The sequence below is a fragment of the Chamaea fasciata genome, unplaced genomic scaffold (assembly GCF_029207755.1).
Source record: "Chamaea fasciata isolate MVZ Bird 193981 ecotype frontalis unplaced genomic scaffold, bChaFas1.0.hap1 SCAF_7, whole genome shotgun sequence".
Lineage (NCBI taxonomy): Eukaryota > Metazoa > Chordata > Aves > Passeriformes > Sylviidae > Chamaea > Chamaea fasciata.
This window is the reverse complement of record NW_027094092.1, coordinates 52282740-52298895: the sequence shown is the minus strand read 5'-3', so window position 1 is coordinate 52298895 and position 16156 is coordinate 52282740. Positions and strand designations below refer to the sequence as shown.

General features: G+C 39.6%; 1 protein-coding gene across 3 annotated transcripts in view; it reads right to left on the bottom strand.

The window, feature by feature from the left end:
* Positions 1 to 986: 986 nt before the first annotated feature.
* The window catches only part of TECPR2 (tectonin beta-propeller repeat containing 2), a 42995-nt gene continuing 27825 nt past the window's right edge, over positions 987 to 16156 (bottom strand). The window contains exons 19-21 of one of the 3 annotated variants that reach the window (XM_066188833.1): positions 2900 to 3041; positions 1770 to 1919; positions 987 to 1519 (exon numbers count right to left, since the gene is read on the bottom strand). In XM_066188833.1, coding sequence (XP_066044930.1) covers positions 1362 to 1519; positions 1770 to 1919; positions 2900 to 3041 — 450 coding nt within the window. In that variant the 3' untranslated portion in view covers positions 987 to 1361. Of the gene's footprint in view, positions 1520 to 1769; positions 1920 to 2899; positions 3042 to 11939; positions 12024 to 16156 lie in introns of those variants that run through there. The other 2 variants (XM_066188835.1, XM_066188834.1) reach the window with 2 other exon arrangements.

The window sequence follows — 16156 nt, the reverse complement described above, 5'->3', positions numbered from 1 at the left end:
GAACTATTCTGAAAGAGAACAGATGTTAAAAAGAAAACACATCCTTTTCCATTTCGGTTAAGTTCTGGAAACAGAAACATCCCCACTTTTCAACTCTTGGCCTTTCCAAAACTGGCTCTTTTACAGTATTGGTTAGCAGCTGCTTAAAACATTCTGATGATTTATAAGCTTAGAACAAACACAAAATAACTCCTCCGCCTACATACTGAACTCAGGTTCTCTCATCTATGGTTCTATTGCTTAAAAAAGATGAGGTATCTTTCAAAGAAGATTTAGTATAAAGAAAAATAAACTGCAATGATTAACTTAGGTTACTTCCCAGTTCATCACATACTCCTGTTGCAACATCTGTTAAGAATAAGACACTTCAAAATTTAGCTAACATAGCTAAAAATCAGAATATTGTTAAGTATTTTCTCACAATATCACAATTTTTAATGGGATATATAGGTAATTCTATCAATTACCATTTTATTCTTAATACATCTAAGTTTGGTACTCAAAACAATATGAGTCCAAATGTTAAAGCACTGGCTGGAGGCACAAATACAGCACAACAGGAATTATGAAAGCTGCCTTGTACATTCCTGCTTTGCACTACAAACCCAACAAGCGACCTCTTCTTATTCCAAACCGGGACTCACCCCCAAATTTCTGTCAGCTTCCTGACAGCTACGGAAATGGGCAAAAGTCCCCCTGATATTAGGTGTAATCCAAACCACTACCTTGTGAATGAAGCCAAATTATTAACAAAATTTCTGGAAATGGAAGGTTAGTATAGCCTTGCAATTAATTATATGGAAATGGATCAAACTAAGTTCATTCTAACAGTACTGTGTAATCATGATGTTCTCAGATCTTACTAAGAAATACTTCACCATATTTTCTTCCATGCTGCAAGGAAAAATAAATATATGTACAAGAGTCAGGGAGAGATCCCATCAGTATGGTATGAGGTTCAAATACAAGAAGAAATTGAGAAATGCTTAATGTTTCCACTGTAGAGAAGTATTTAATGCAACAGAATTCCTTCTCAAAATCAATACATTAGTTGCATGCTGTTGTGAAGTACTCACTTTCATTGCTAGTAAGGTTAACTTAAGAGTTGTATTTCCAAAGGAGCTTCTATAGTAGTACAGTATAACAATGGCAGTATGCCACACCTAAAGAGTCTCCCAAAATATTATGTAACGAACATCAGAACTCACAGCTTGGAGGCTATTTAACAGGTCAGTTTTCCAATACAAAAGTGCTAATATCACAGGTCCAATATGAGTGGTTTTTAGATCCAATATTCTGTACATACATTACAGAAATTCTGTCCTCCTGTCTTTTTCACTGCTTCACAAGCTTGACAGACTTCATATCACTTCCCATTCATCTTCCAAATCATCAGGGTGAAGCAGAACAGAGGTGCCATTATTTTTCTGCAAACTATGGGAATGGCTAAAGGTCTTAGTGAGGCGCTGGAGGAGAGATCCTGAAGTACTGATTGCCCACAGTTCATCTAGAGGGGTCACTGCAAAGCATAAATTATCCATCTTTTAATTACAGTAGCAGGTTCCAATTCTAAACATTGAATAAATAATATTTGGATCTGTTTTCCCAATTATACGCAGAGAAGCTGTTTACTAATGTGATAAAAACACCCTTGGTGAAACACAGCGTGTGCAGCTCTCCCTGCATATGGTCAGCTTGAGCACCATCAGGTAGAACTCAAAGCAGACATCACAATGTTTTGGGCAGACTGTCATGCAGAACCAACTTGCCTGTTAAACGTGAGACATTCCCAGGAATCTTCTTCCAGTAGTCTCCTGCAGGATTCTTGTCAGTGACGCCGTATCGGCGAGCGACATCTCCATTGGGGCAGCGTGCCCACACAGTCCTGGTGCTCAGAGCCAGCTGGCAGGCCTGTAAACCTACAGGGAATTGGACACGAGGAGGGAATAAACAGCCTTTCCTAGACACTAAACACACTTGCAGGAAGTACTTTGAGAGCAGACATCAAGACTATAATAGTTTTTATATATTCTTACATGAAGCACTGGTGAACAAAAAAGGTTTTTAACTGCAGACTTGGTACTCCCTGCATCTATTGACCATAAGGGTTATCGCAACATGGATATAATTTATGTGGCCACAGCCACAAGCAACATCCACTTAGTGGACCTCCACGCTTTTGGAGCCCCCACTGTATGTGACTACCACATGGGGAATAAGCCAACAATTACAACCTTAATTTGTCTAAAAATGGTTATTATTGCAGATGTTGTGGACTCTTGCCCCCTCTTCACAAGAGTACTCTGCAACTAAGTGCCATGAGTTAATGCAGTGACAAACCTTTAAAAAGCAGACAGCATCGATGCACAGTTATTTAGAAGGAAACAAATAAAATTTAGTTTTATTTAAAGGCAAGGCAAAAGTGTAATTACCTAATCCACAATATATCCAGCACACAGGATTAGTAGAAAGATGTGCGAAACAGTGTAAGGTTTTTGTTACCCACATCTAGGTAGAAATCTCACGTGATACCACAATTAAATACAAAACCCCACAGCACAACCGTCTCCCTAACTGCTTAGGAATTCTGCTTAATTTTAACTGAAAGGGAACTGTACCACTTACTAATTGAGTGGCAGCAGCCTGAAATAACATGACATATTAGTTTTAAAAATCGTATTTCTCCCAGTTAACTACTCAATGTTCTTAAGTGAAACCAAGATCCTCTTTAGAAGATAACCCTTATCAAACACTTGACTGCCAAAAAAATATTAAGCATTACTATCCAATTTAAAAAGCAACAAGGAAAAAAATAAAAACCAAAAAACCAAAAACTGAACAAAACAAAACCACTGAGAAAATGGCAGAAACAACAAGGAACTGATGCATTCATTTTTACCTGGTACATGTTCCCAGTCAGTGCCTACAGGCATTTCATCTGTAATTCCAACTCGTACGTGGACATTCCATTTGCTATCAATTGCCCACAACATCTGATCATTTGGACTTGAATGAATGCTGACCAAGTTGATTCCTACTGGCTATAAAAATTAAGCACAGTATTTAAACTTTGTACTACTGTATCTTTGTACTATTGTAGCATTTGTTTTTCACAAAAGTACACAAGAGAAGTAAAATATTTACCAGATACTAAAGACAGGGAGAAGTGTAACTGATATTTTACGTGCTACTGTACAAAATAATCCACTTTCCAAGAATTTATGCCCTTTGTAAGTGCAAAAGGAACATGAATGAATGTATCATTACTGATAATGATAGTCATATTTAATGTTCAGTATTCAAGTCTAATAATCACACAATCACTAGGTTGCAAGAGACCACCAAGATCATCAAGTCCAACCCAGCCCTAACACCTCAACTAAACCGTGGCACCAAGTGCCACATCCAGTCTTGTTTTGAACACATCCAGGGATGGTGACTCCACCACCTTCCCAGGCAGATCAGTCCAATACTTTAACACCCTTTTGGTAAAAAACTTTTTCCTAATATCCAACCTATATTTCCCTTAGTGCAGCTTGAGAGTGTGTCCTCTCCTTCTGTCAGATGCTGCCTGGAGAAAGAGACCAACTCCCACCCGACTACAGCCACCTTTCAGGGAGTTGTAGAAAGTGATAAGGTCACCTCTGAGTCTCCTTTTCCCCAGGCTAAACAATCCCAGCTCCCTCAGTCGTTCCTCACACGGTTTGTGTTCCAAACCCCTCACCAGCCTCGTGGCCTCCTCTGGACACACTTGAGCATCTCAACGTCCTTCCTAAACGGAGAGGCCAGAGCTGGACACAGCACTCAAGGTGTGGCCTCACCAGTGCCCAGCACAGGGGAAGAATGATCTCCCTGCTCCTGCTGGCCACACCATTCCTGATACAAGCCAGGATGCCATTGGCCCTCTTGGCCACCTGGGCACACTGCTGGCTCACGTACAGCTGCTGTCATCAGCATCCCCAGGTCCCTTTCCTCCTGGGCACTGTCCAGCCACACCAGCCCCAGCCTGTAACATTGCAGGGGGTTATTGTGGCCAAAATGCAGGACTCAGCACTTGGACTTATCAAACATCATCTCACTGGATTCTGCCCATCCATCCAACGGCTCCAGGTCTCTCTGCAGAGCCCTCCTACCTTCCAACAGATCCACACATGCTCCCAGCTTAGTGTCATCTGCAAATTTACTAATGAGAGATAAATAAAAATATTGAACAGAGCTGGTCCCAGCACAGACCCCTGAGGAACACAACTGGTGACTGGCCGCCAGCTGGATACAGCACCATTCACCACTCTCTGGGCCCGGCCATCCAGCCAGTTCCTAACCCAGCAAAGAGTGCTCCTGTCCAAGCCCCGGGCTGCCAGCTTTTCCAGGAGTATGCTGTGGGAGACAGCGCCAAAGGCCTTGCTAAAGTGCAAATAGACAACATCCACAGCCCTTCCTGCATCCACCAGGCGGGTCACCTGGTCATAAAAGGAGATCAGGTTGGTCAAACATGACCTACCTCTCCTAAACCTATGCTGGCTGGGCCTGAGACCCTGGCCACCCTGTAGGCGCTGCATGATGGCACTCAGTACAAACTGCTCCATTACCTTACTGGTTACTGAGGTCAGGCTAACTGGCCTGTAATTACCAGGATCCACCTTCCCACCCTTTTTGTGAATGGGAGTCACATTAGCCAGCTTCCAGTCATATGGAACTTCACTAGTGAGCCAAGATTGTTGGTGAATGATGGAGAGTGGCTTCACAAGCTCACTTGCCAGCTCCCTCCTCACCCTGGGATGGATCCCATCTGGTCCCCTAGATTTATAAACATCCAAGTAGCTCAGCAGTTCTCTGACTGCTTTCTCCTGGATAACAGGGGAATTGTTCTACTCCCTGACACCATCTACTAGACCAGGAGGACAGTTGTCCTGAGGACAAGCCATCTTCCCAGTAAAGACTGAGGCAAAGAAGGCATTAAGCACTTCTGCCTTCTCCTCATCCACAGTTATTAAGTTCCCTCCAGCATCCAATAGAGAACAAAGGTAAAAGGTTCCTTTTACCATTAATATATTTGTAAAAACATTTTTTATTATCCTTTACAGAAGTTGCCAAATTAAGTTTGAACTGAGCATTGGCCTCCCTAATTTTCTTCCTACAAGCCCTTACAACCCCCTTAAATAGTTCCTGAGAGACCTGATCCTCCTTCCAAAGATGATACATCCTCTTTTTATTCCTAAGTTCCTTCAAAACCTCCTTGCCCATCCAGGCTGGACATTTGTCACATCAACTCATCTTTTGGCACACAGGGACAGTCTGTTCCTGTGCCCTCAAGATCTCTGTTTCGAAGCACACCCACTTTTCCTGGACTGCTTTGGTTGTAAGGGTTGCTTCCCAAGGAACTCTCTGAATAAGTCTCTTAAATAGGCCGAAGTCTGCCCTCTGGAAGTCTAATGTAAGTCTTGTTGATGCTCCTCCTGATTTCACCAAATATTGAGAACTCTACAATTTAATGATCACTGAGGCCCAAGGGGCCTCCAATCACCACATCTCCCATCAGCCCATCTCTATTTGCAAACAACAGGTCGAACATAGTCCCTCCCCTGGTGGGCTCACTTACCAGCTGTGACAAAAAGTCCACAACACACTCTAAAAACTTCCTGGACTGTCTCTTATCTGCTGTATTAAGTTCTCAGCAGATGTCTGGTAGGTTAAAATCACCTACAAGAAGAAAGTTAGTATTTGCTTAACCACTGCTATTCCAATCAGATACGGTTTCAAATGCAAGTTGGAAGAGGGAGCTCTTCCAACGAAAGGCAGAAAACACAGTATTTTCCTCTTGCCTGACAAAAAGTTTTCCTAACATTATTAAATCTGTGCTTTATCTCTATGCATATTCTAAAGCAGTACATTTCTACAGTCTGAATGTCTCCTCATTGCAATGAAAATATCATCTGCCTTCTTGTATGTCCTCCGTTCTACAGGAATACAGCCATAGAACTCACTGCAGAGCACTGCAGTACTGGAGCAGCCACACCTGCAGGAGAGGATCTACAACACTACCTACCCACTGGCAAAAACAAATGAAACACAAATCGCTTTCTGCTTTCAGGCATGTCCTTACTCCACCTGCTTCCACAGAGATTTGCCTTCACTACAGTTCAAAATCAGTGGTACTGACACAACATCATGATTTTGTAGCAAAATATATCATCTGATCAGGTCGATTGCAAATATCCTGCAAAACATGTACTTTGAATAAAACATGGATATTACATTAAAACTTTTATTAAGAAGCTTTTCTCCACACCAGCTTAGTAAAGGCATTGCAGAAGACAGTATGATGTCTGAAATACATCATCATCTCCTCAACAAAGCAGCACTGCATTCCCTGCTTTAGCCTCATAGCATAAAATTCCAGAGTGCTGAATAAAAGAGCAAGTAGCTCTCCGTATGCATAAACCAAGGGATACAGAAGCATGATCTGCACGTTCATATAAGCACAGAACCCAGTCCCAGATGGGCCTTCTGTGTACATAACAGTCACCTGCTTTGGTTTTGCTTTTAAAATTCTGGCGCTGACTTGAGTCTGACCAAGCTATAACCAAGTCTGACTTGCATCACCAAATCAATCCTGTCTATTCAGGTTTCAAGGCCCTTGACAGACTATCTTCTCATGTTTTTCCCCTCATTAGATATTTGCCCTCTGTTGGAAGCTTGAGGCTGGTAGAGGCTTCCTTCATCAAGTATTTACCTGGGGTCACAGTAAGTTCACAAGTGGCTGCAGTTTGAACACTTAAAAGTAAAGCAACTAATTGTCTTGAAAAGCACTGACTACATGGAATACATAGCTGCTTAGCTACTTTCAGACTGGTATTAAACAACTGTCTTAAACAAAAACCTCAACCAACCAAAAAAACCACCCAACCCCAAAACAACAAACCATACCACAAAGCCTCCAAATATATCCAAAACCAACTGAGCAACTCATCAAACACCCAAACCACCCCAAAAGAAAACCACCCCAAAACCCCAGTCAATTTTGCCCATTTGGACTTTCTGCCCCTTTGCTGGAAGTGATCCTTACCCCTGGGCCCAGTTTCCATTTCTCCCCACAATTTTTCACTTCCTTCTTTCTACAGCCACCTTGGCTCTCACTCCCCACTTGTCCCTGCTCGTGTCCCCACACTGCACCTCACTCCTGTGCAGATTCCTGCTCTGTCACACCCCTCACCAGACTTCTGCTCTTCCAGTCCCATCTTTTCACACAAGGGAGCTGTGCAGTTATTAGCTTGTGCAGGCTGAAGTACTGCATGAACAGGAGACCTCTGCCTTTCATCTTTTTTTAATATATTTTATTTTTTAAAATCCATTTATCTCCTCCTTACCACGTTCTCCTAAATAGCCACCTCTTTCCCATATTTAGGACTTTCTGTCAGTATTCCCCCACGTCCGTCACACCACAAACTGACAGTGTATCTGTCTATGCTCCGCAATATACTCCATGTTCCAACCAGGATCTGTCCCAAACTGTGCCTGACACCTTGGTGGGACTGTGGTTGCTGAACTGTTGGGATTTGTGCACCTTGCTCCCCACTCTCGTGTGTCAGAATCCCAAGCCTCTCTTCTACTGCCATTTGTCTAGAAGAGAATTCTCTAAGGAAGAGTCGGAGGTATATTTCCATCCAAAAAGACTTAACTGAGTGCTGAAACCTACTACCTAAGCCTGTGCATTATGACAGATTTACAGGTAGTGGAAGCTAAGAAAAGCAGAGGAAAGGCCCAAAAGGAAAGCCACAAAAGGAGCTGCATGAATCTCAGCTAAATTGCTCCTGATACCACTGCAGGCTCAAGTGTAATCAAAGCAATTATTTCTAGCCTATTCTGCACCACCAACACATCTAAGAAACAAATGGCAATCATCAAATTCAAAATAATGTGCTTAAAACCTTGGCTAAATATTCTTCTCATTTTTTGCTTTTCCAAGTGAGCACATTTTGTCCTTAAGTTTCCCTACCTCTCTGGGTATTTCACTTCCAGCTTCTCTTCCTTCTTTAGGCTACTCAGTTCATTCTGATGACCTCACATCAATAAAACAATCCTCTAACTCCTACCACAAAGGATCCAGGCAATTCCTCTACGCCCCAGCTTTCTGCTGTGGAACAGCCAGTGAAGGACACAACTGACAGGACACATAATGACATCATCATATACAGCAGCTTTTGGCACAAACCACGGACAAGCCACTGGAAACAAATACAGGCAATTCTTGGAGCCTGTTGCAAAGGTTTGACTTCTGGATTATGTTTTACCCAGAAAGCAGTCATCTACAACATGAAGGTACTCTGATGGCTACCACAGCAAGGTGGATAAAATGAATTTAAAATTTTAACATAATGTACTATTTTCTTAGAAAAATCATGTGGATATTATCTCAGTTATTCCCCATTTTCACTGAGTTTTAATTACCATAAGCATGCTTCAAGTATTCCGTAAGTTATGTAACAAGAAAATCTCTACAGCTGCAGTTAAAGGTTAAATAGAGTTCTCATAGCACTAAAGAGAGATATCTCTGCAAATTCATAAATCTGCTGACAACATTTCAGAGGCTGATAACCATGAAAATTGATAAATTATTTCAGCGTAGCCTTTACTCAGCTGGTTTACCTTCCAACAGCATTCATGAGATTTATATACCTTGGCTGTGAAAAATGTTCTATTTGTAATTTACTGGAGAATCTGGAATTTTAAAGAACCTTGCGGCAATCTCTCAGCCTTCCTGCTCTGACACACCAAACTCTGTTTATACATTTATCCACAATATAATCACCACTGTGAGAGACCAACCTGTTATGGATAATTCATGGACTCAGTGTTATTTGATGAAAAAACTGTGGAACGTTGTTTTTCTATTACTTGGGATGCCAAACATTTCTAAACTCTAAAAATCTCAGAAGCCTGACTGTTTTAGCCAGTCAGATCTGAATGCAGATTCCCCATCCTCTGGTCTTGTGCCTTGGCTACAAACACCCCAGTCACTTTCTGGCTTTTGATATGAAGAATTTCCCACCAGGACCATGGACTGCAACACTATCAACTATGTCCTTTTCAGCATTAAAGAAATATACTAAGAGCTGTGGATGTATTTGTTGTCTGCTACAAATAAAAACAATGAAAACCAGCTTGCCACTGTCTGGTGTGAAAACAGTGTTGATAAAAATGAAATAAACTTGAAGGAATCACATAATTGGCAAGTTGTTAAATGATATCAAGAAACAATGTCTATGCTAAAGATATTTAAGTTATCAAATTGTCCATTAGGTTTATAATTCTGTGCAAGTTACTTCCTTTCTTTCTGCAAGGCACAGAGAAGTAAGTTTCAGTGTAAGAATTTACCTTAAACAGTAATATCAAACAAAATCCGAGTAAAAACAAACACATTTCCGCCCCCCCCCCCCACTCTCCCCTACATACTACCCAAAAGTTTTATCTTATTGGTCACAGCTGAACCCAAATGGTTAAAGTTCCCTGTCAAAGAACAAACACACGCACACAAAAAACCACACCAGAACATTTTCCACGTCACTTTTCAGGAGCACAGAGTCCACCTACCAGCAAACCTCCATTATCTCTGTTCTGCAGGAAATATCCAGGATAAGGAAGACTAAACAGAACATTATCAGTCTGTCTGAGCTCAATCCTTTTTGTAACAAGGTTGGTGGCTACATTCAACACAAATGTTCTCCTTGCCTTCAAAAGACAAATCAGAAACACTTTCAGCGGGTGCAGGCCAGGCTGTAAGAAGGTCACATCAGGGATACTTCTAACACTCTTGAGCACTATGAGTGTATCAGACTTATCTGGCTATTTTCATGACTAACAGCATCCAGACCCTCCTAATGAGGGTAACAGAAAAGAATGCGACTTAAGAGAGACTCTCCCCCAGTGCAGGCCTATTTATATATTATTTTCTGAGGTCCATTTAAAAGAACGTTATAAAGCTCTTACAGCATTAGCTTGCTAAATTAAGTGCTGCTTTTTTCCTCTGCAGAGAAGTTCAAGGCAATATACAGGAGCACGAAAGCTGAATCTATGGTTGGTCTTCCTTGATGCCACGTGTTCTTCAGTAAAGCTGGCATTAAATTGTCAGAAAAGCAGAACTATTTATTGCCTGTAAAACTGGAGCAGTATTTTCCTCAGAAGCCTTAGAACAACAACAGGACCCTTTGCACCACATTTTGCCTTTAATGAATAAAAGGGACGAAGGCCTCAGTTGGATATTTCCAACCAAGGAGATATCTACTGTGCTGTCTATGACTAGCATAATCTGGAAGACAAAGCAAAGCCAAGGAGCAAATCTCTTGACCTTTCCCTTCGGTTAGCCCTAAATTTTTTATTCCAACGTTCTTTTCTGCAGAAACATGGGAAAGACAACAACATACGGTATCAAACCATAGAAAATATCAAACCTAACCCATGCAACTACTCAATGCATTCTCAGGAGAAGCATAAAATACTTAAAAAATACTTAGTACAATTGTTCCTTAGAAACAATTAAAAAATTTAAATAATTTAAATTTCATGTAACCACTTTAGAGACTATACAAGCTCTAGGCCTACTCAGGTTTGCCCAAATGTCCTCTGGTCACACTGCTTTATAACTAACATTATAAACTGTAATGTAGGAGATAAGCCCTCTGTAATCACCACTACAGGTATTTTTAATAACACACTGAAGTTTTAACTATTAGGACAATAAGAACGAATTATTTACAGAAATGTGTGTTAAGTAAACACTAAGTGCAAATTCCCAGGAAACAGAACATAATTTAACACTAGGTAATAAAAACCTTGTATAAGCAAAGTTCTGAGTAACCAAGGCTTTCATTTTTTTTATAAACACACTTTTAAACAAGCATCAGCAAAACATTCTCTCATGCAGCCTATGCCGGTAAAGGGCCGCTGTTTAGTTTTTGAAACATAAATACCTTACCCAAGGAGAGAAAGCATTTCTTGGGGGTTATAGAGAGGGGCCTTCAAGCTCCTAATTCAAGGTCAAAGGGTCTGATGTCTCCAGCAGATGTCCCAGGGCGTCTCCTCACTCTGTGCGACCACAGCTCATGCCTGCTAAATCATGATGACCATCCTCTACCCATGAATTTTTCCACCATGGTGTTTCTACTTTTTAATAGAATAATTCTGAAAAACTCTCAAAACTTAATGATAGTTGTGGTTACTTTATTTGCCCAACTGAATGTTAAATATATTTCTTCATCTCTCTGAAGAACAATTAAATACCTAATTCTGTGTTAACTAACCAAAATATGGGAATATTGGAAGAGTTGCAGGTATCAGGACGTTCCAAGTAAAGACCAAATTGAAATATGAAAACTGAAGGTTCTCTTTCCCACAGCTGTTGTTTTAAATGTAAGCCAGCCTTGCCAAAAAGCAAATACACCCCCTTGAGACAACGTTTTAGAAGGACACAGGAGGATTGCCTACTGAACTTTCTGGGTTTCAAACTTCCAATGTGAGCACTTTCTGTGATCGGAAGCTTCTGGCACTGATAACAGTTGCTATCTCCCACGACAGGCCACACACACGCTTTTCTGAACACGGCGATAGCAGTGCCTTAAAACAAGTATCAGAAGGCTAAAACTCCACAGCAGCAAAATACAGAGAAATATAGTGACAGCAGTTTTCTTAACTAGTAACAAGGAGGAAGATAATAAGCACTACGCTCAGCAATGCAATCAGCGTGAGGCAACTTCAGAACAAATGCTGAAATGGCATTTTTTCAGCCTCTAAAAGCACCTTTTATGTAACTTACAATTACTTAAGATAGGCACGCCTGTGAAGAGTAGCATCGACTTGAACTTAAACATTACGGCATTCCAAATCAACTAAACAAAAGACTCAGCTGCAGAAGCTTTGATCTCCTATACTTATTTGCAACCCACCTTGAGACAGCTGCTCTTACTACTGCCAAACAGCTTTTCTCTACATCATCTTGAAAAGTGCAGTCCTCCAGGAAAATCTTCTCCCTAATAATGTTTTCAGAGGTCTCACATGAGTGAAGATATATAGAACAACAGACTAATTAGTCTGATCTAGAGAGAACCAGGCCTATTGAGGGTATTACTTCTCCAATCTAAGCAGACTTTGGTTAATGAAAGATAGTTCCTCTGAATCTCATCTTAGCACTCCAAAGCAGAACTCATGGTAACTCAGAAGATGTCTGTGCAACGGCTGAGTAATGCAAGCTGGTCTGTGCTAGTGAAAACCACTGGACTTGGAAAGAACAGAGACTTCCATGACAAGGATGTTCAAAAGTAGCAGAGATGATTCTGAAGTTATAAAGCATTTTCAACAGAAAAATTTCCTTCCCCTCTAAATATTCAATTCTTGAAGATCATTTCAAACAAACCCTTCCTACATTTCAGTTTAATAGCAAAATCTGATCTTGAGGACTGCTCAGCACTTCCTCCTCTAAGAACCACTTAATGCAGAACTGGCCTTTATAACAACAGAAATCTCACTGAGAAATGCAAAAGCAAGGCAGATGCAGAAAAAGAAAGTCCCCAGATCCACATTAAGTGTTCTTTAAGGTAAGCAGAATTTTATCGAAATAAAAGAAAGAAAACAAAGATGATGACAACCATTTCTAACAAGTCAACACTCATCTGTAAGGCACAACCAAGTCCTTACCTTTTCTTGACATATGGAATGTAAGGTGTTGAACAGAAGTTAAATCTATCCTGTATTAATTTTTCAGAATTACAGATAATTTGCCTAAGTTTCAAAAACTCTAAAATTTTTATACTACCATTTGCTTTCTGGTTTTAGTATTTTTTGAATGACCATGAAAGCATGAACAGCCTTCATTTAGTTTTTTGGAAGGCCGTGTGCAAGAAAAAAATAGCTCCTCCTACATCAGTAAGAATTTCTACTATTCAAAAGATTTTCTCTTACCTATGATATCAGGCTTAAAGTATAGAGACACAATTACCAGGCTGTTTATGGGAAGAGCAGCAAATCAAAAGATTCTCTAACCTGAAACACACAAAATACTGATGACAATTTTATGGCAAACTAAGACAAGCAGTGCTCATTGCTGAGACCCTGGGAACTATAAATGATCAACTAAAGCTTTATGCAGTAGCCAAACGTTGCCTTAAACAAACCCCTTGTACTTCGTAGTTCAGACAAGCTACGTGGAGATTTAAACAGACCTCTGGATTTAATAACATCACTTTTCAACTCTATTCTCTATGAAATTTGGCTACAGATGAGCAAAGAACAGCAATTAAAGAAGTGACAATAAAATGCCTCAATCTATTTTTAGAGCAAGGCTAATTATTTACAATGAGTAGATGATTAGTCACTCATTACAAATATTTATTCTGTTTCCTTTAATTTTGTCAGATAAAGTCGTTTATCTGAAAAATGCCTTAATGTAAATTTGCAAAGGTGGCTTTTAAGGCAAATTTTTAAACTGTGGGAAGTAAGAGTTTCTCAAGATCAGATTTTGTCTCAGCATCTTCTTCAGAAGGTACCAGAAACAAAAGCTGAAATGCTCAAAGAATTATTTTCAAACCGTTCAATTTGGGAGGATCTTTGAGAGCAATTTAAAGACTTTTACCTTTGGATCAAGCTCTACTCTTTAATAATCTAAATTAGTCTTACAGTCTATTCTAATTTTCTATTTTATTTTTAGCTATTGTTCCTTTAGGCTAGAAATTGAAATTAAATGATAATAAAGATACACATATATAAAAAGATACTCTATATTATCTATGTAAATAATATTTGCACTTCCTGCTCTTTTAAAAATTTTTTTTATATATGTAAAAATCTGTATGAATTTTGAGACACGTTACAACAGATGATAGTTTTATCTTGCATGTTAACAACAGAATGGAAAAACATTTCCTGTTTCCTGGTCTCAAATAATTTCATCAAAGCATTTTGATCAGTTTTGTCAATGTCCTTGAAGCAGCTTCCAAAAAGCTGTTTAACTACATAATTATTTTACTTCTAAGACTGCAGAACCAAATTGATGAATCACAGAAAACAGCTATATATAAACTACTACTGCTCAAGATACTCTAATGATGTTATCAACCACTTCTGAAGTTCTGGATAAAATAAAAAAGGAGGGCAGAGAACATACAATCTTATTGTTCATCTCAAGAGATACTTCAGTAAGGAGGTACAGAGGGAAGAGTAACAAATGAATGGGTTTAGTCTTGATTAAAAAAAAGAATGGGTTTAGTCTTGATTAAAAAAAAAATACAGCATCACAGAGCCAAAGACTGAACTTAAATTATATTCACTCATTTTAGCATGAGCAAAATCTCATCAAAACTGCAGTCTCTGAATACCTTTGTGAAGTTATGCAAAGATGAATGCTGTGCAACTGCAGCACTCCTTTAAGGAGAAGTGACACCATAAAAGCAGAGTCTGCAGCTGCTCACAAGCTGCTCCTGAGTCATGGGATCTGGGACAGACGAGTCATATTGGCTCTGACATTTACCAGGGAATTAAATATCCATAGTTGGTTTTAAATTATGTTGAGAGTGCTCCTGTACTTGAAGCAAGTGAAAAGCAATTTTGATTTCCTTCTTCAAACAGAAAATGGCCAAATCATTCACAAATACTTCTTACAATATTTCTGCTGTTCTGAACCTAAGAGCAAAGTAGCATGAACTGTGTCAAAGTCAACTAAGGGACAGATAACAGTAAGGTGCTCCTAATAAGCAAATATTGTTCACTTAATAGTTCAGTCTACAGACATCATGTTATATTTGTTTTCCAAATACTAAGTTAGCATTTGGAAATACTTTTAAAGTTCACATATTTTCGTATTTTGCATTAAGCCTCTGAAAAAGCATGAATTTTATTCCACCATGTTTTAACACGCTGGAATTGTCTCAAAACAAGCATGAAACACATAAGTTTTCATCTTCTCTGCAAGCAACATCTGAATTCTTGCCCTTTCATATTGACTCATTAAATTTGCCATGTCAGGAGTTGGCAAGATACCAGGAAAAGGAATGACACTGTTCTGGGTATCAGGTTATAATTTTTGGAAAGCAACATCATCCAGCTTTGTTGATAAGATAATGGAAAATAATTTGATTTTCCACCTTATCCACTTTCTTCATAAGGAAGTCACTGCCAAATCGTGAGCCACAGCAAATCCCAATTCTTGTAAACACCTTTGTATTGAGTAGTTTAATCTACTTCAGTGGAGAAATAGAGAATCCCTTAGTACAGAGAAAATACTATCAGCATAGAGAAACAGTTTTTGGGCTATTCTCCTGGGTAGACATTTGGTAAGAAGATAGTACACAAGTTTAAGTCGCTATCTCTCGGCAAACTCAGTTTAAATGGAATGTTTCTTCCTCTTCTTTTTAAGAATGTTGCCTTTATGGGAGACATCATCACTGACACGTTCAGTCTCCTCTTCCTGCTGTCCTACCCCCTTTGTTAACAGGGACAGAGTGTTACAGATTACATCAGAAAGACCCACTTGCAGCACATCACGAGCACTGTAACAAAGTCCTTTTTGCAAGTGGTATTGGCACCTACTTATCAGTCTGCCCTGCTATTTTGCAAAACAAGTTACCATTTCTCCAGAATCACATTGCCAGTACAGAATTAGTCACCTAACCAGTGCCCATTGATGGGATGCATATCTGCAGTTTTCATTTCCCTGTTCCCCTGCCCTTCTTTGCTGTTACACCCTGAGATACACATGAGCCAACAACTGGCTGATGAGAGATAAGCAAAACTAAAAGCAAAATTTTTTTAAAAACCAAATAATTATTGCAACTTCACTGCCTCAGATTTACTTCTATTTCCTAATGTATACTTTTGAAAGCACCACACATTTCAAAATCTAAGAGAAATCCTGTAACATTATAAAATGTCCATGAAATATGCAAGCACATCCAGTGCTGCTGTGCTAGACCAGCAGACAGTCCAGTTCAAGCAATTTTGTTCCAAGAAGTAAAGAATGGTATCAGTACAGCTCCATTACAGCAGTCCCAACCCACAAGAGAAATTACTCCCATTTCATAGATTAACTTGCAAAATATTAGAGCAGCAGTGAAAGCAAGCACCGTGGTTTAAGTAGAGATTAAAAAAGAAAACAACCAAAAACCAAACGACA